The 20,766-nt window shown below is 37.9% G+C and overlaps 1 protein-coding gene and 1 long non-coding RNA gene across 4 annotated transcripts in view; one reads left to right on the plus strand and one right to left on the minus strand.

The window, feature by feature from the left end:
* Nucleotides 1–3,339, minus strand: part of LOC117199862 (uncharacterized) — a 197,114-nt gene extending 193,775 nt beyond the window's left edge. The window contains exon 1 of the long non-coding RNA XR_004481210.2: nt 2,892–3,339. This is a non-coding gene — a long non-coding RNA (uncharacterized LOC117199862). The remainder of the gene's footprint in view (nt 1–2,891) is intronic.
* GLCCI1 (glucocorticoid induced 1) overlaps nt 2,353–20,766 on the plus strand; it is a 119,923-nt gene continuing 101,509 nt past the window's right edge. For 2 of the 3 annotated variants that reach the window (XM_004265552.3, XM_033420606.2), the window contains exon 1: nt 2,357–2,927. In XM_004265552.3, coding sequence (XP_004265600.1) covers nt 2,486–2,927 — 442 coding nt within the window. In that variant the 5' untranslated portion in view covers nt 2,357–2,485. Of the gene's footprint in view, nt 2,928–20,766 lie in introns of all 3 variants that reach the window. The other variant, XM_033420607.2, reaches the window with a different exon arrangement.

The following is a 20,766-nucleotide window of genomic DNA, read 5'->3' on the forward strand; positions in this document are numbered from 1 at the left end:
CAAGATGTATTTAGTAAAGAGAAGGTGATTGAACATCCAAATAGGTCATGGTGACTTACCAGCAACTGAACATAGTATTTTAAGATCATACTAGTTCTCTGTGTGCGTCATTTAGATTTGTTTTGGTTGTCTGATTTAAGTTGGCGTTGGCAGTTTTCAACAAACACAGAAAGACTTTAACATATGGCTAGGTAGGTTGTTTTAGATCCAAATCAGTATTGATCATTAGGACTGTGGCTTGGTATAAATTTAGAATTACTGTAATCTAAAGTGTTGGGGTCGTTACATACTTATATTTAGGAGTGGCCAGAGATAACATTTCTATTATGAAACCATGCTGTAATCAAATCGACAACTTGGAAATTTACCAGGATTTTTAAAAACTTCACATATTTTAATCCGTCAATTTTTGTTCTTGATATTCTGAAAAAGTCATCAGAAAGAAGCCATTTATCATTCTTTTTCCCCATGAAGGAAGGCACTTTCCTAATGAATGAGGAAATCGTTCATTTTAGATGGAAAAAATAATACAATAGGTCAATTATACTAAATTTAAAAGAGAAAAGTTTTTACTACATTTATATTTAATATGTTATTCTGGAAAGCAAATACATGTGAACACAATGGGGATAATAGTAGTATCTACCTTGTGGATTATAGGATTGAAGGAATTAACACGTAAAACATTCTTAGAACAGTGGCTGACACATGAAATGCTCAGTAAATGTTAGCTGTTATTCTACTATGTGATAAAGTGAGGAACTGTCACTAGTCTTCATGGGTGCAATTCTTGCATTTTACAGAAAAAGTGGGTTTCATCCACTTTTTACAGAACCTAGTATGCTTTCTGTTCTGAGGGCACAATGAAGCTGAGAGGGATGGCTCCTCTAAGTGAAACTGACCCCTGCATTTAGTGCCTGAAATCAGAGGAAGCCTGTCAGTGTGGGCAGACACCAAGAGTAGACCAATCTGATCTCCCACTTCTTTTTTATCTCATGGAAACGAATGGAGGGTATCTGATGTGGACCCTTCAATCAATTGTTCCTGCTTAACGTTTAAAACCTTGGCTTACTGTGAGGTAAACTTAGGTTCCTGACAGTCATCCAAAATCTTAGTTTCTCTTCAGTTCCACTGCAGAATAAAAACTAAATTTACCCCAGTGGATTGTTACATCGAGTCTGGTACGATTTCTCCCAAGAGGCCACCTGCTTCTGGGAAAAGACAACAGGGTGTGCCCTTTATTACACCTCCATTTAACTGATGGTGTAATGATGTACAATTCCTTGTTGACCCCTGCAATTCAGAGTTATTGTCTTGGAACATATGATTTGATTATCTCTTTTCACTCCATAGGATAACTGTAAAAGTATCCACCCAGTGTTCAATCCAACCCCCAGACATTGCTTCTGATGGCCTTAAATTTTTTTGATTAGTCTACTCGCCACAAAAACTCAGATTACTAAAATTAGTGGGGAAGGGATGGATTCTTCTAAAACATCCCACCACCAGAACAGGTGTACTTGCAAAGTAAAGTTTGCCTGACGCATCCTCTGTCTCAAGTTGTACAAACGGCCCTGGAGGGTGGAGCCCTCACAACCTGCTTCCCTGGGCGTGCGCGTCTGTGGGTGTCGGGGCACGCGCAGGACACACATGGACCCACTCTCCCAGGGCAGCCCAATCAAAGTCCCCCTCTCACCTCAAAGGCTGTCAACTCTCACGCCCCTCCTTGAGCGCACAGCCCCTTTCTCCCTCTTCGCTCCTTCATATCCCGCCTCCAAAGTAGGATGCCTATTCTCATTGGCAGGTGCTCCTTTCACTCCTACCCTGAAACCAATCACTCGCGTACTGGTGGAGAACGACGGAGCCAATGGGAATGCTCGTTGCGGCAGCTGCCGGCCCGGAGCGCCGGGAGGCGGTGCAGGGGGCGGGGTACGGGTTGAGGGGTTAGGTGCCTTATGGAGTGAGGAGCGGGCAGAAGAGGCGGCGGCGGCGTTTGCGGTGGCGCGGCTTCGCGTTCATCCAGGCACCTCGAGGCCCTTTACCCTTACCAGGTCCCCAGAAGCAGGGGTCCCGGCCCTTCCTGCAGCTGCCGGCCTCTCCTGCGCGTGCAGCCCCGCGGATCTGCGTGATCCCGGCGGCTGCCCCTTTCCCCTGTCAGCGCGATGCCCGGGGCGGCGGCGGCGGCGGCGGCGGCGGCGGCGGCTCCGGGCTCCTCGCGGCCCCGGCCGTGACCGCCACACCGAGCCCGGTCGGGCGGTTGGGGCCGTTGGACGTTTGTTTTCGCAGCCTTCCCCTCCCCCCTCGCTGAGGCGGCGGGGGTGCGCGTTGCGAAGGGGGAGCCAAGAGACTCCTCCCCCTCCACGATACCCCCGCCCCTCCCCCTTACACACTCGCACGCACTATCGCGCCGGCTCCCACACGCTCGCGCGCCTCCCGCTCCGCGCCTCAGTGTTGGCCGGCATCGTCCAGGGCCCGCGGAGCCACCATGTCCACTGCCTCCTCCTCTTCCAGTTCCTCTCAGACTCCTCATCCCCCGCCGCAGAGGATGCGGCGCAGCGCCGCGGGTTCCCCGCCCGCCACCCCCGCCGCCGGGAGCGGGAACGGTGCGGGCGGCGGCGGCGTGAGCTGCGCCCCGGTTGCGGGAGCCGGCCGGCTGCTGCAGCCCATTCGCGCCACGGTGCCCTACCAGCTCCTGCGGGGCAGCCAGCACAGTCCCACGCGCCCGCCCGCTGCCGCCGCCTCGCTGGGCAGCCTCCCGGGGCCCGGCGCGGCCCGCGGCCCCAGCCCGCCCAGCCCGACGCCGCCGCCGACCTCAGCCCCGACTGAGCAGGCGCCGCGGGCCAAGGGCCGCCCGAGACGGTCCCCAGAGAGCCACCGGAGGAGCAACTCACCTGAGCGACGGAGCCCCGGCTCGCCCGTGTGCAGAGGTAGCGAGCCCAACTTTTCTGTCCTCCCGGGCTGCGTCTCCCCGACGGTGCCCTCCGTGGAAACTTCAGCCTCTCCGGGCTTCTCTTTGCTAGTGCATTATCGAAGGTGTGAAAGCGGCTTTGGGAACCTCACTCCCCTGCGGTCGCTGCGGGGCTTGGATGAGCAAACTGCGGAGCAACTTTTATTTGATCCTCCTGCCGCCCCTCAGCTTTATCTTCTATCACTCGCCTGTATCGAAAGGTTTTTCAGTTTAAGAGCTGATTAGCTCACTCATGTGTTTGCTGTTTGTAGTGGGGGAAGGAGGAGCTGGGCGAAACACTTAAAAAAACACGCACACAAACTCTCCGGCAGCAGATAAGGTGGTGGTTGTAATCTCTGCAGCCTCTTTGTGCTTTCCTACAAAGTTCCTATAATGTGTCTGTGCCTACCGGGATAATTTTTTTTTTTCTTTTTTGGGGGTGGGGAGGTGGAGGCACCAGTTATGATGTAAGGATATCCTGTTGGGTGTGTAGAGGGGACAGTTTTGGATGTGCAATTGAAGTGTATAGTGTTTGGTTTGGCTTTTTTTTTGTGGGGGGGGCTCCCTCTTTTCTCTACTTTATATAGTCATATGCATCAGGGCGGTACTGCACTGGAAACAGTTTATGCCCAACTCCAGACTTTCATGGTAAATTTCTAAGGACCTGTTTGTGGAGTGTGCTCACTTTTTTCCTTCTATTTTTAAGTACACTTAACAGTTCAGTTGAGCTGTTAAAGGATCTCAAGTTTCGTTTTTCTTAGGTGTCAAAGGTAATGGTGAACTGGTGGATGCTGTCGGCTTCCCTTAATGTTTTGTGTTTTGGGGCGGTTTGGTTTATGTTTAGGGACACGGTGAATGATCTAGTTTAGTTCTGGGGGAGAAAAGGAAGTTTAGCCAAAACAAGGATGTAAAACTCATAAGGGAGGGAGGAGTAGCTCATGTTATTAGATACCACGCTAGGGCTACAGATGCTGCTGCTGCATTGTGGAGAGAACGGATCATACCGAGGGGAAAAATCTCTGCTTGGAAGGGAATCACTGTGGAGCCTGTGCAGTGTTTATGTGGTATGTGTAATTTTTTTAATGGAGTTTTCTTGATGAAGGTCTTAGACTTGGAGAAAGTGATTGTGTTAAGATAGATTGCAGTTTTGGTGTTTTGTTTTAATATTTCTGACCTGTAATTAGCATGTTGCTGAGGCCCTTGTTTTCAGACCACTTGATGGTGAGGCAGGGTAGGATGTAGTGCAGTGGTATGTGTACAGGAGCACCGAGAAATACATCCTGTAATCAGTATGCACCAGAAGGAATTTGCTCCCCCACTCCTCCCCCAGGTCAAGCCAGCTACAGAAACTGACATCCTCCAGCAAATCCTGAATGAATGAATGAAAACAACGTGATCGCCCTAATAATGACCACAACTGAACACACATCTTTGGCTGTATTTTATAGAAAAGGCCACCATTTTCTAACAGATTAATGCCATATGCAACTCCTTTGCACATTTTCTAGAACTGTATGAAATGAGAGGTAACAGAATGAAAAGAAGGCAGCAGTTACATAAATTTTTGAGTGATTTAGTTTCAACAGTACATAGATTGAGTTTTGGGATTTTCTTTTAGGGACTAATGTAAGAGCCATAAAATAAGCACTGCAGAAAGACTGTGTTCAGAGGGTTTGGTGGGCATAGTGAGTAGTTTCAGCAATTGCTGCAACAATATATTGGTCATCTAGTACCTCCTCCCCTTTTGTTGATAAACACATCTTACAACAGATCATAGTACAACTTGTTTTTCTGCATCCTTCAAAAGTCTTAATTGCTTAGGAATTACAAGGTCCATCATCAAGTAGTTTTAATGAAATTTGTGACCAGGCTTAAACTGTCCTCTTTGTTGTATGTAGTATGTCACATCTGAGTTTAATGCAATTTTAACGCAATCATGATGAAAACACTTCTCTGACTCTGGTTGTTCAGGAGACAGATTTGCATCAGAGAGCTTGTATTGGGAACAGAAGAGGCCTTTCTGCTGTTTTTAACACCAGGTGGTTTTGTCAGTTTCTTACACTGAAATGATTTTGAATGTAGGTTCTTCTGCCCCCAGTTCCCTGATGATATTACCTTTCTGTTACTTCTCCACATCCCGCCTTGCTCCTCTCTACCTAAGTTAAAACTATACAACTAATCTGTTCTTTTTACTTATCTATTTAAAATTCATGCTATGAACAGTTGAACAATTTTTCAAACGATTATCTACTCAGTTTCTTTTGAATTCTGCAAGGTTCTGACTTCAGTGGATTGTAGCCTCCACAGGTCAAGGCTCCTGCCGCTGCTGCTGCTGCAGACACTGACATCACTATACTGCATGAATGAAAAACAACAACGTGCTCCATTTCTTGCTCTCCACCTCCTTCCTTTTCTGCACACTCCGTGTGGTGTGTGTGTGTGTGTGTGTGTGTATATATATGTATGTATGTGTGTGTATGTTTAAGATGGTATTACGCTGTATTTGAAAGTACATTTAAAACTGTTAAATTAGGTAGGTGGTAGCTCAGGGATATGTGTTTAGTATAGAAGCATATTGCTTACAAGAAGCTTCAAGTGCTATGAGCATTTGGACTAGAGGTGACATAACAGCATTCAGTATTTTTTTATCTGGACTGGTGGTTATGGAAGAAAATACAGAAGATGTAAACAATTTTCTTTGTAATTGTTTTACCAAGAAGAAGTTATAAGACAACATAATTTCTTAACATGTTAGATCATTATCTCCCTCTGAAACATTCTTAATATGCACATTTTTAGGGTTAAGTCTAGAATAATAAAGAAATGATACTCAGATTATTTCACAAGGCTGAGGAAAAGCTGAATTATGTAAATAGGCACAATTTTAATATCTTTATAAAATCTAGCAAGAAGATGGTAATTTTCTCTATTTTTGTAGCACAGTTTTAGATAATTTCAGTGGGTATCATAATAGAAGATATATAAATCTCCAAACATCTTGCTCTGTATAGCGGACATGGAGTTTTAAAAATTGAAATTATATTGTTTATGCATATGATCATATTTTTGTTTGCATTTTTAAAATTTTCTTTTGTATTTTTAAAACTTCAAAGTTTGTTATTTATATTCATTTCTTCTGCCTTTAGCAAAATGTCACCCTCCTCCTTGTTTAGTTCTGAAGGGTCTTGAAGTGGTGAATGACAAGCTACTGAATGCATCCTCAGGCTCCCTGTGATGTGTTTGTAATAGATGTAAAATCATAAAGTATTATGCAAATAGTTATTTTTTTGTAATGGTAATACATAAGTCTACCTTTGAGATAAATAGAACAACCCAAATGAGAATATAGCAGGATGTTAGTGTTAAAATTAATGATCTTTAAGCTAAAATCATGAGTAACAATGAAAATATAATAAAGTTGCTTCTTTCTGAAAACTTCATAAAGCAAAATCTATGAATTCAAAAACAGAACAGATACAATTTTATTGTGCAAGACAGTAAATAGCAATTGCAGGTCTTTTTGTGTTTTTTTGTAAGGATTGAGCACTGAGATGAAATATAAATTCTAAAAGATATAAAAACAGTTGCGTTAGAGCACTCGATGTAGAATACCGCTTATTTTTAAGTGTACCAAACCTAATAACAAAAACATGGAAGAGCTTGTAATTTATATAGTTCCTGCTGTGGAAAATAGCATGTGTTGATTCCTGATTTAACATGCCTAATATCATTAACTCTAGAGTGAAATTTGATAAGAATTTTTCATGAGTACCTTGAGAGCCTTATTTTATACATTGAGAAGTTATGATTATATTTTAAAAGAAAATACAAAGCCAGCTAGCATATAATGCTGAATGACTGCCTGCATTGTGTGTGCATGTATGTGTGTGTGTCTGTGTTTTGATCAATTAATTTGCTTTCAGTTTTTTATTTTTCATTAAATTTTCCCTCTTGAGTCATTTTTACTGCTATGCTCAGTTTGTGGACTTCCAACATTTTTAATTACTTTTTTATCTCTCTTTTTAAAGATACTCAGACATTCTCTTATAAAGTTACTTCTCAGGCCGATATTGTTGAAAATTAAGGTCCTCCGTTTGTCCCCCCCCACTTTTAAAAATAGTTTTCCTTGGGTGCTTAGAGTTAACTTGCTTCAAAGCTTTCTTATACTAGACTGAAAACAGTTAAAGCTTTGACTGTTTTTCCTAAAGAGACAGGTTTCAGATACTGATTTTTGGGAAAGGTTTTCAGCCTTTGAGAACTACACTGAGTATCAGCAGCGTTCATTAATTTTTCCCATTAATTATGGTACGTAAAATTTCTACATCAGTGGGTTAATAGCAAAATAGATAAGTGAATTTATAGAAGTTTTTTTATTCTTAAACTGTTTTATGTTCAAAGATTATATTCCTTTCGAATAACTATTATTCTAAGCATATTGAATATTGTATACCTAGGGTGTATAAAAGCACCTTGGACAGTTTAGCTGTATGTAAAGTCGTGTATATATATTGAACTAAAAATTCTTTCATTATTTACAGTACTTTTTACAGAAGGACATTTCATTCACTGCAACGTATGTTGCTTCAAGGATTTAATGCAAATTAGGATTTATACATTGGGGAAGTGTTGAAGGGTAATGGTATCCTTGTGATTTTTATCTGTGATAATGTGGACTAAATGTGAATAAGAAAACAAAGGAGTAATTGGGCTCCATGGCAATGAATAACAATGGAAATAAACGGCAGTGTTCAACAAATGGCGAGTAGGAGAGGATTTTTCTTAAATCTGAAATTTAAAACATTGCTAAAAGCCTGTTTTATCAAAGCTTCCACATACAGCTAATAATCTGCCAAGAAGTATATACTAATGACTTTGTTATTCTTAATTTTAGTTTAGTCTTTTCTCCAGAGTTTAAATCCCCAGACACCACCACGATAGGCTTTTTCACAGCACCTGTCCTGGGTCTGTGCCTGGCACTGTTGTCTTTTGTCTTCAATATATAATTTTGTTCTCTCATTAAATGTCAAAGAAACCAAATCACTGATGCTGTTTCTGTCCTATATTCTATTTATTTTAACAAGAGGTTGAGCTTATCTGATGATGGTCTCTAACTGGGTTTGCCAAAAGTTAAGTGGAGGAAAGAGAGAACACTACTCACCTATTGATGTGAAAAACCTGAGTGAGAAACTGATGGAAGAGCCAGAAGCCAGTCTCTTTCCCTTTCTACCCCTCATCTGAACCCCTGGAACTGACCATGACTCTATAGATCATCCAGTTGATTCTAGAAGGATAATACTTGTGCTTATTCTGCAAAACAAATTATAATGGATTTATAGTAATTCTAAAGAAAACAGGATTATACTTAATTATGAACAAACTGTGGAAAAATACTTTTCTAGTATTTCATTTTTGTAGGAACAAACATGGCAGATACCTTTAAGCAGTGTTGTTTACCTCAGGTGAATGTTATTGTGGCAGCTTGCAGGACGAGGCAAGTTCATGAATAACTCAATAACCTCCCCAATATTATGTTGTATCTCTAATTGTTGTAGGTACAAAGGAAGAAAACATGTGAGTGCTTTACTATATATAAGGCAATATATTCTTTCATTCAGCAAGAAAGTGGATTTGAAATCATATCTTCCGATTCCAGATACAGTGTTCATTCCACAGGATTATCCTATTTCTCCTAATTAAAAAGAGACTGATATTGGTCATCAGCTGTGATTTCTGAGCTATAAGAATTACTAAAGAAGAGGTTTTCTATTGGTTCCACAGCACTATTACACTGTGCTGGGGTGTGCTTTGACATTTTCAGAATGTCTAAAAATGTGTCGAGAGAGAGAGGGAGAGAGACAGAGAGGAGGGTATGAGCAACAGTGTGTGTGAGAGAAATCCTGGTTCCTGAGGGGTCAAGGATATGGACTTGGTTGTATCTGGCCCTGTGTACTTCTAGAATCTATGCTGTTCTTGAATCGTATTATAGTGAGAAGTATTTTTCTCCATGATTATTAAAAGTTAGTTATACATGGTGGTAGACTGGTAGATGTTTCAGGAATTACTTAGCAGAGATTCTGGTCTCAAGAGATTGTCCTGGCAACTGGTACTAGGTTAATTTAGCCCCACCAGGAGCTAATAGTTATCACTGTAATTTGTGGGTTTGAACTCTGTATATTTGTAACTTAATGCAATGCAACTATGGTGAACCTTAATAATGGCTCACCAAAAATAAGGATGAGTTAAAGAAACTAGTGAGATCCATTATTGTGTGGGAAGGTTGATGTCCAGAATTGTCTTCCACGTTATTAGAATTCAGAAATCCATTAAACTTCTGGATGTTTCATAACAAGAAGGCAAAAACTGCTAAAACTTGCTGCCTAGTGTCTAAAGATAAAATACCTATCAACTACTGACAGTAATATCCCCTTATTTAGCCAGTATGGCCTCAGGGTGAACTTCTGTTAATAGTCCATATAGCTAACCTTAACTTTTATATTACTAAAATATTAATTATTTAGTGAAACATTTTCTAAAATTATTATACAATTGTTTTCTTGAGCAGAACAAACAAGACATGAATGAACTCTTTGTGGCTTAATTAGCTTTATTAATACCTATGATATACCTAATAAAATAATTGCTGTTGATACTACTGAATATAAGATTGAATGAGCACTGACTGACAACTAGAGTTGCCCTATAACTGATTCTATAAATTTGCTTTGGGGATTGTCTTATTTCTGGAAAAGGTGGAATGAAGCAGTGTGTGGCTACATTTATTCCTTAATGGAATAACCTGGCTTTTTTCTCTAGAATTAATTATCAAGTTAAAGACCAAAGAAATGATTTTCCGAATGGTTCCATAAAAGAGGCTTAGAAACAGAAAGGTATACTGAAAAATATTGGATTTGGAGTCAAGAGACTTGGGTTATATTTCCACTTCTAACATTTGACTTATAGTAAGTTCTTAACTGCATCTTATTTTCTCTATCTTTAAAATGATATAGGTGGGTTTTTTAAGAGTTTGGTTGTGTAGGGAAAAGATTCCGCTATGGAAAGGAAAAGTAAGTTTATTAAAGGAAAAGTAAGTTTATTATTTACTGAGGTATAACTGACAAAAGTTGTATATATTTTAAGGTATACAGTGTGATGATTTGGTACACATTTACAATGTGAGATGATTAGCACAATCAAGATAATTAACATATCCACCACCTCACATAGATGCCTTTTTTTTTTGATATGTGATGAGAACACTTAAGATCTATTCTTAGCAAATCCAAGTATATAATACAGTATTATCGACTGTAGTCACCATCTGTACATTAGATTCCCAGAACTTACTCATAACTGAAAGTTTGTACCCTTTGACCTCCCCACTTTTCCCACTTGCCAGTCCCTGGCAACCATCATTCTACCCTCTGCTTCTATGAATTAGACTTTTTTAGATTCTGCACGTAAGTGAGGTCATATTTGTTTTTGTTTTTCCCTGTGTATTTGTTTTTCTGTCTGGCTTATTTCACTCAGCAAAATGTTCTCCAGGTTTATCTATGTTGTTGTGAATGGCAGGATTTCCTTCTTTAAAAGACTGTATAAGATTCCATTGTATATATATACCACATTTTCTTTATCCATTCCTCTGTGAGTGGACACATAGATTCTCCACATCTTAGCTATCGTGGATAATGCTGCAAAGAACATGGGAGGGCAGATATCTTTTCAAGATACTGATTTTACTTCCTGTGGGTATATACTCAGAAGTGAGATTGCTGGATCATATGATAGGTCTATTTTTAAGTTTTTGAGGAACCTCTATACTGTTTTCCATTCCCACCAATTTATATTCCCACCAGTGTTATACAAGGGTTCTCTTTTCTCCACATCCTCACCAACACTTCTTATTTTCTTGTCTTTTTGACGATAGCCATTCTAACAAGTGTGAGGTGGTATCTCATTGTGGTTTTAATTTGCATTTCACTGGTGATTAGTGATGTTGAGCACTTTTTCGAGTACCCTCATTAGCTATTTATATGTCATCTTTGGAAAATGTCTATTCAGATTCTTTGCCTATTTCTTAATAAGGTTATTTGTATTTTTTGCTATTGAGTTATATGAATTCCATATATATTTTGGACATAGCAAATGTATATATCCAAAAAACCATACACTTATCACATGTATGGTTTGCAGATATTTTCTCCCATTCCATAACTTGCCTTTTTATTTTGTTGATTGTTTCCTTTGCTGTGCAGAAGATTTTTTAGTTGCTTGTTTATTTTTGCTTTTGTTGCTTGTGCTTTTGGTATCATACCCAAAATATCATTGCCAAGACTGATGTCAAGGAGCTTTTTCCCTATGTTTTCTTCTAGGAGTTTTATAGTTCCAGGTCTTAAATTTAAGTCTTTAATCCATTTCAAATTAACTTTGTGCATGATGTAAGATAAGGGTCCAGTTTCATTCTTTTGCATGTGGATATCCAGTTTTCCCAGCACCATGTATAGAAGAGACTGTCCTTTTCCCATTGTATATTCTTGGCACCCTTGTCAAAGATTAGTTGACCGTATATGCATGGATTTATTTCTGGGTCCTCTGTTCCATTGGTCTGTGTGTCTGTTTCTATTGCCAGTACCATATTGTTTCTATAGCATTGTGTAGACTAGATGATTCTTAGTAAAATCAGTTATTTACAGAGCTTTTATGTCAGCAACTAGTCTTCACTGGGACTCAATATAAAACACTTTTATAATTTCTCTTTCTCTCTTGAGAAGTTAAGTAATCTGCCCAAGATCAGGCGGCATGCACAGAAGGCCCAAAGGGCCATGTAACTCTCTAAGTCCCGACTTCAGGGTCAGGTGAAAGTTGCTTTTGGAACCCAATTAATTATGGGGCAGGAAAGCATGCACAATGGGTTATCCCATTGCTTATACAGTTAAATCACAGAAAGGCCAAAAATAGCTTTGGTGGGGTGTGAAGAGAAAGCTAAATGGCAGTAAACTCTAGGGTCCACAGAACTTAAAATAACTGCAAGTATTCCCAGTGATTCAGGCCTCAGATATGTATATAAATATGTCATAGCACTTCAAAACCTTATTATGTCATTAGTAAGCCTTCCGCTTGGTCCTTAAAGTACTTACCACTTTGTTAAGACACAATTTAGATTTAATTTTTAAAATTGCCTTTCACATGAAATCTTAAAATCTGGGTAGAATGAGTCTTGCATTTTCCTATTTGATAACATAAGCTTTACATTTATAATAAAGCATCATAAGGCTCCATTCAACCATAACATTGTGATTCTTAACTTTTACCATTCTTTGATAATTTAGCAGCATTCAAAATAGTATCTTTTTATATTTCACTCTCATGGCAAAGCAGCAAGGTGCAGTATCTTCTCAGTTTATGCCTCTTGGGCTCTTTTCCATTTTCTAGGTTTGCTGATGTGATGTATAATAGAAAAGATATTTCAATCTCCATTTTAATCATTTCTTTCAGGATGTTGTGGCGTTTTTCAGTGTCACTTGTGCTTACTCTAAGCCCTCTTTGATAGTCAGTGTGGAACATGAATCCTTTCATAAGTAACATTAGAAATGGTATTTTTATTGTTATTGTTATGATACTGAAAGTGTTACATAAAGTCTATGTGATGAAGTTTCTCATGACTTTTCTTGTGTAATTATTTACTTTTCTAGTTAAATACATCAGTTTATAAGTTGGATTAACGAAGTAATATTTGTATCTTAGAAAATAACAAAAACTAGTAGAGCTCAGTTGCTCAGTTACCTTAAAGAACTTTGCTATACTTATGTAAACCTGTGAAATGATCTTCCCACGAACGTGTAAAAGGATCATAGTAAAATACAGATTTGTTTATATATTAGCTGGTAGTCTATAAACAAATTATGATATTTTTGAGTGTTCTGTGACAGTGTCATTTTCTTTCTTCCAAAGTGTTTTGGAGGTTCTCTGGTGCATCTCCCTGAAAAGAATCAACTGTCCTTTTCCTGCTTAAAGTCAGGTTATTTCATTTAAGTGTCTAATACTTACTAAACAGGGATTAGCAAACATTGCTAAATGCAGTTTCATTAGCATTGTAAATTAGGGAGTTAGACTATGCTCAGAAATCAGTTTTTGGAAAAAAGCTACAACATTCTGCAATATTTTGCCAGATAGCTTTAAAAAACTTATTTTAAAATTCTGTTCTTTCTTTACATATTTAAGTGACCTGTTATTGAAAAATACCTGGTCAGTTGATTGCATTTGCCCACTCTTTGTCTTTTTGGTTAACACATGGCCAAAGATGAGTGTAGCTTTAATGTAATTTCAGTGATAACTGTTCATTCAAGAAATTTTTGTTTTCAGGTATTGTAGTTGTTGGCAGTATGTTGATGAGTAAAACTAATGCATTTTCTCCCTGTTTTACACAATAAATATTTATTGAGTCCCCGCTATGTCTGAGGAGCTCTGTTTAACCCTCACAGAATACGTATTCTAGGTGCTATTGGGGTGCTCACATTCATTTTTCTCAACAAGGTCAAGTCATTTAAAATCTGCCAAGAATTTGACCCACTATCTTCTCCGAGGTGTGGACTTCGTATGGGAATTATTATGTTCTGTGCTTATCTTTCAAGATTAGGTTGCACTTCTTGGTATTCTTTTTTGAATACCAAATACTTGTTTATATGTGTTTTTCCCTTATTAGATGAAGCTTAGGAGAGCATTATCTTGTGGCTTCTATATTATATCTAGGTCTAAGCTATATTGCTGCCTGGACATATTATAATATTCTGCTAAAGTCTGGCCTAGCATGGTGGGATTAACATGAAATCAGCTTCTGAAGCTGTTATATTTGGAGAAATTCAAAAAACCGTCATGCCAAAAATTTGGTGGGCATTTTCAATGAAAAATCTAAATGTTTTTAGATCTATCATAAAGATCATGATTATACTAAGCAAGCAATGAGAATATAAATTACATATTAATTTGTTCTTTATTGCAATGTAAAAATTTTTAAGTGTAGAGCAGATTTTGGGGTGTTTGTTTGCTTTAGAGAATATCTAATTTACGCGCAAGTAAAATTATTCAATTTAGCAAAGTGTTATTTACACAAACTTTTTAGGAAGTCAGTTACACAAGATTGAGGTTCATCTGAGGTTGTAAAAATATATTACTGAATAGTGTAATTTCTCATTGCTACATAAAATGTTCTACTGACATTTAGCAGGATTAACTAATATCCTAAGAAGTTGTTATAAATGAACATGAATAGATCTTTTCCATTTCCTTTCTAGTCTGAGTTTTAAAATTCTAAGAAATTTTGTATTCAATTAACCCCTAAAAGGGAAAGAATTCATATGTACTAATGATTTTATTTCTCACATTTCTCTGTGGAAAGGTATGCTTTTAAATTAGATAAATATTCCAAGTTTTCTTCTGGATTATTTTGTCCTTATAAAAAAAAAGTTATTACTTGAGTTATAATTTCCTACCAAACTGTTCCTAACCAGCTTAATGGAGGAAATATTTCTTCCTTCATGAAAAACTTTCACCAAACCTGCTACTGTTATCAGTGTCAGGAGGACAAGGCAATAAGTAAGCATAATTAGACTAGAAATATGATTAGTACTGTGGATTATGATATTTATAATTGTATAATCCTACAGTCTGATTTTAACTTAAAGTTTCTGTATATACTTAAGGATGAAGAAATTAATTGGTCACCCATATACACACTACTGTATATAAAATAGATGACTAATAAAGACCTACTGTATAGCACAGTGAACTCTACTCAATACTCTGTAATGGCCTATATGGGAAAAGAATCTAAAAAAGAGTAGATATATGTATATGTATAACAGATTCAATTTGCTGTACACCTGAAACTAACACAACATTGTAAATAAACTCTACCCCAATAAAAATTTAAAAGTAAATAAATAAGTTTACATTCACAGGAAGTTGCAAAGACAATACAGAGAGCTCCCACGTATCCTTCACCCACTTTTCCTTTAACGGTTATATTTTACAAAATTATAGTATGACATCAAATCAGGATTTTTATATTGGGGGGTGTGTGTGTGTGTGTATGTATGTGTGTGCGTGTGTGATTTTATCACGTGTAGATCTGTGTAACCACCAGTATAATCAAGATACAGACCTGTTCTATCACAGATGTCAGATGCCACTCAGATCCCCCTCGTGCTGCCCGTTGTAGTCATACCACTCCCTCCCCCTACCACCCTGACCCCTGGCAATCACTGATCTGTTCTCCATCTCTATAATTTTGTCATTTTGAGAATGTTAGATAGAAGGAATCATACACTATGTGACCTTTTGAGCTTGCCTCTTTTCCACTCAACATAATGCCCTTGAGATCTATCACAGTAGTTCAGAGTATCAGTAGTCTGTTTCCCTTTATTGCTGAGCAATATTCCACAGTATGGATGTACCACAGTTTCCTTACCCATCACTTATTGGAGGACATTTTGGTTAAGGTTGGGTCTATTACAAATAAAAATGTTAAAAAAATTTGTGTACAGATAAAAAAAATTGGTCACCTAATTTGATTATACCTAAGGGCTACACAATATCTGTGTGCGTGTGTGTGTGGTGTGTATGTATGTGTATAAAAGAGAGAATGCTGTAAAGTTCGCGTTCCTTTCTCAACAATCACTGGATAATCACTGGCTCCTGATACTTTCTTCATATAGAGTAGAAATTCATGGTCATCTTTTCATAATGCTATAGGTAATTTTAATATACGAAGTGGTAGTGACTTAGGGACTTTACTTATCTCATGTAAGATAAAACCAATGGACATCTAACTAGATGAGAATTCTGAACATCTTCCTTGTGGTTATGGGGAAATTTGCTATTTATAATACAATTATATTTCCTTCTGGAGGCATGTCTTTTTTTTTTTTTTTTTTTTTGTGGTACGCGGGCCTCTCACTGCCGCGGCCTCTCCCGTTGCGGTGCACAGGCTCTGGATGCGCAGGCTCTGCGGCCATGGCTCACGGACCCAGCCGCCCCGCGGCATGTGGGATCTTCCCGGACCAGGGCACAAACCCGTGTCCCCTGCATCAGCAGGCATACTCTCAACCACTGCACCACCAGGGAAGCCCTGGAGGCATATCTTAAATGCTGAATTCTTTGAAGTATTTACTTAAGGATTATTTGGTAAAAAGTTGTTGGATGGGTTTGGAGAAACAAATTAATCAGTTTACATATAAATTACCTTTTCTGAATCATCTAACGTAATTTAGAATGACAATCCAGTTATCTACAGTTTAATTTTCTTAGTAAGTGTATGATCATTTTCTCTGCTGGAGTTGGCTTTGTGATTTTTGAGCAGAATATTATGTTGGTATTTAAATTCAAAGTTGAAAGAAGTGTTGAAACCTGTCGTTATTGCATTTCTACTGACTGGAGTGGGTATTCTTCTAGGTGGTAACTGTATATAGCAAATTAAAACAGACATAATGCTTACATCCTGCAAGTTTACATATCCACATATTTAAAAATATCATTATAATTGTCTTTGGATGTTTTGCTCATGCTCTTTACCTTCTTGCTGATCTCGTTACCATCTGTATAAGAAGTTTTAATTTAAAGTATATTCCACCTATGTTTCACATAGAATATATCATATTCCCTTAGGTAACATGCTTTGAAAAAGTGGTCTAGTGTATTTTTCTATGCTACTAGCAGAAAATCAATAATTTATTAATAAGACTTTCAGACCCAGAGCATCATTGGGTTGGGTTCTTAACTTCCTTGCAGCATAATTATTAACTTTCCCTCCTCCCTCATTTCTCTCATCCTACTGATCACTATATCTTATCCCATCTCCTTAGAATTATGTCCTGAATCTGGTAGCTTCTTTCCATCCCCTCATGGCTCCGTTATTACTTATTGCTTGATTTGTTAGAACTGCTGCCTCTTAAGTGGTTCCCCCGCCATTAGTCACCGCTCTCTAATTTACCCATTGCACAGTCTTTCTTTATAAATATAGTCTTTCTTTAAAAAAAAAAAAATTCTGAAGTTCATAATCCTTTCCGTGACATAAAAGACTCATCTCAGCATCCTCGATTGTGTACATCAAGTTCTTTGTAAACTGAACTCACTTTGTATTGAAAATGCTATTATCTTTCAATAGCTCCATACTTGTTCCTTGTCAGGCAAAGATCCCGTGTCAGTGTAAGGTAATCTACTGATTACTGTAAATTAGATTAAGTTAGATCACTCTATTTATGGTGACAATTGTAATAATTTAGCAAGACTTACTCTAAAATTTGGCTCAAACTATCTCCGAGGTAATTCAGACAAAGGGAGTTAAGCCCTTCTATAGTAGAGACTTCTAATTATTCACCAAACCCTGTTTTGTCTCCCTCTTGGCCCACATCAAGACTCTTTTTCCTACCCCTCCTTGCAATTAGATAAGGCTTGGTGATATACAACATTTTCATCTGTGTTCAATAAAAAAGCACTAGTTTGATCCTCGTCATTCATTCTCTTCCCTCATCTGCCAGCTGGAAGCAGAGAATCTAGCAGAGGACTCCAACCAAGGCCCTGGGGGAATGGTGGAGCCATAAGATGAAGGAAGTCTGAATCCCTGAATGATCATATAGAAGGCCATCTGTCAGCCAGGAAGATACACATTGGGTTTTTATTGTGATAAGCCACGAATTTTAAAAAATTGTAGCTGTTAGCATTAGCAACTTGACTGCACCTCACAGTTTAAAGAAAGGTGGTCTGCCAGCTGCTACTACTGGAGCCACTTTGAAAATTCACCTTGGGAGTCTCACTCTTACCTCGTGTGATCCATCACATAGGCAAGTGTGGTCCATTGTTATCAGTGCTTCTGTCAATATGCGAGAGATACTTCATCAAGTTCGATTGTGTGATCTTGGTGGAATATATTTAGTTTTATATAATTTGCTATTTACTTTCATTAACTGAAGATGCTATAACTACTCTTTGATTAATAATTTAAGAGACTATTTTCAAAACAATTCGGAGACATTTTAAGAATTGATAGCCATGTGGAAATAAATCCATGGTCTCCCAGAGTGCCTGGCAGGACATGAAGTTTAGTGATCTTATTAAGTGGTCTTGTTATATAAATATGTTATTTTTCTTGGATATGCACTATATGAAGAGTTATTTATTATATGAACCTATATTAATGACCTGTTTGTGAAATACCTAAGCATGGAAATCATAGCTTTTTATGTAAATGTGGAAAATGGGATGATAGAGATCTGAATTCAAGTTATTTTTGTCACTCTCTTGCACTTCATTCACAATGATTTTAGATGAGCCTCACATACAGAATATTAAAAAATGTGGAGCCATTCTATTTGAGGCTCTTCCAGAAAGGCTCCTTTGCTAATGAGTTCCATAATATATGCCAGGTGATTTCTAGTTTTTGAGTATTAATTTCATTAAAAGTAAGGAAAGGATGGATAACTGATATCCACAGGTTCAACAAAACTTGAGTAGTTGTGCTAGCTGTTAGAGAAACAAACAGAAAAAGACAAGAGCTTTACTTTTAGGAAGGAGCCCACCCTCTGGTAGATAAGTTTTACATTTATCATTTAAGTATAAACTAAATAGATTAGTGAATCATATTAGGTTTCACTTTCTTATTTCATTCTTAAATGAAAGTAAAATAGTTAAAATATGGGGGGGGGAAGAGACAGATAAATGAGTGATTTGACATATCCATGAAAAAGAAGTTAACTGTATTATTCATAATGTTTGAATAGACATTGTTCGTACTTGTCCTGTCTCAAACACTACATAGAAAGGATTTAAAAAATTCTGGTCAGAGGTGAAGAAGGAAAGAATGGAGAAAAAAGGCAGACAAAAATGCAGTTGACCCACCTCTTTTCTGTAGTGTGGTTTTGTTTTCTTCCCATGTTGAGAAGAGTCTTTTCAGTACATCTGGAAGTGTTGTTCAGGTTTTTATTACAAATGCCCTAGCTATTGTAGGTATTGTTAATGATTCAAGCTATATCCAAAAGTGTAGTCTGATATTTGTTCACTCATTTCTTGGGTTCTTGGATTGAACAATGTTCTTTCATCATTTAAGGGAAAAAATTAACTTAGATGCTAATAACAAACTCTGGAACTTTGTGACTTCAGTCCATTTGTAGCTCCTGGGCAATGCCATTTTGATTGAAGTACAGTTCAATCAGTAATATCAATAGACCATTTTTGACTAAGATTATAATGGCCAGTTCTAAGCCTGTTCTGGAGGAATAAAATATGATGCTCTTCTAAAATATTTTATGATACTTTTCCCCTACACTTAGTCATGCCACTAGTAGTTTTATTTTATTTTTTTCTGAAGTTGCTCCCAGTCCTTGGCAGTGTTTCCTGGCAACCTTTTATGCACAATGTTTGTAGAATTGTTGAGGTGGAAGGTGTCCTGTGTATGCGAACACGGAACTGGTTTTTACCATGTTCTGTTTTACTCCATGGCCTCTACAAAGGTATCATTTGTATAAGACCTTTTCCTTCAGGATGTTTCCTGCAGCTTTGGGCCATATCCAGCTTTAATGAAGCATCCAATTTTAGATAAATTACTGCTTCACAGCTACATATTTGATTCTTTGATGTCAATATTTATGAAAGTAAATGCTAGAATAAACATCTGTGTTTTCTTATTTCTGAAGCCTTCATTCTGTTGAGCCTATTGATTTTGGGTTTATTCTACAGAAGCGTAGTTATATATTTCCCAGTCAACAACATATTCACCATTGCTGGATTTGGGGACACGATGTGGGGGAAAATGCAGCTAGTCAGCTAGGTTTAATTAACTAGATTCTTTTGCATGAAGCAAATCTGTGGTATCCAGATGTATTTTCAGTTCAGAGTACTGTTTATCATTTGCCTACCATCAGTAAATTAGCTTGACTAGCAGTCATATCTTATTGAGGTTAAGCAGTTACTCTTTTCCTAAGCCTTTCTCCTTAATCTTTTCTACTTAACCATGGAGTTAACTGTTTACCTTATTATTATGCTATTATGAGCTAATCTGTAGGTTTTATTACCTAAACAAAATGTTTATAACTTAGACTTAAATGCTTGCATCTTATTTTCATTATAAATTGTATGTTGTTAAAATGTATTTGGATTTAGAATTCTACAAATTTTCAGTATAGATTTAAGAAGAGATATTTACTTGTCTAGGAGACTGTTGTGCTTTCTCTGCCATATTAAGTCAGTATTCTTTATTCAAATAAGAGATGAGAAAGCTGATAATTTTCAGATTCTTTTTCAGGATCAGAGGAACTATAGTCATCATACAGACTTCATCATAAAGATCTTGTATTACATGGTAAAATTTGGTTTTGTCCTTTTGTAATAGTGGTAAGACCCTGATTCCATAACATTAATAGTCAATCAGTTCTTTCTTGGTCTTGAAAATTATTTTAGGACTTTTTGTTCTTTATTGACCTGTTCCATAGATACTGGGATGATGTGGACAGAGGCTGCTTACTTTTGTTCCTTCAAAAAGCAGATCCTTATAGATTTAGCTCCTTGCAAGGTGAAGGTCCTCTTCAAGGCTTCTTTCCATCTGGTTTTTTTCCAAATGACTCTCTCTTCAAGCCCCTCAGCCCATTATTCTATCTTATCCCATGGTAAACTCCACCTTTCCCCATAAGAGGAATTCCCGTTCCTTGATCCATTCCTGGTTCTTGCTGCAGGCTTCTGTAGGATTGACTTTCAAACCTTACTCTGTAATTGCCAGCTCTAGAGGAAGGGGATGGGCAAACATTCTATTAATGGAGTGACTATGGATGCTCCAT

This window comes from Orcinus orca, chromosome 9, assembly GCF_937001465.1.
Source record: "Orcinus orca chromosome 9, mOrcOrc1.1, whole genome shotgun sequence".
In the NCBI taxonomy this organism is placed as follows: Eukaryota; Metazoa; Chordata; class Mammalia; order Artiodactyla; family Delphinidae; genus Orcinus; species Orcinus orca.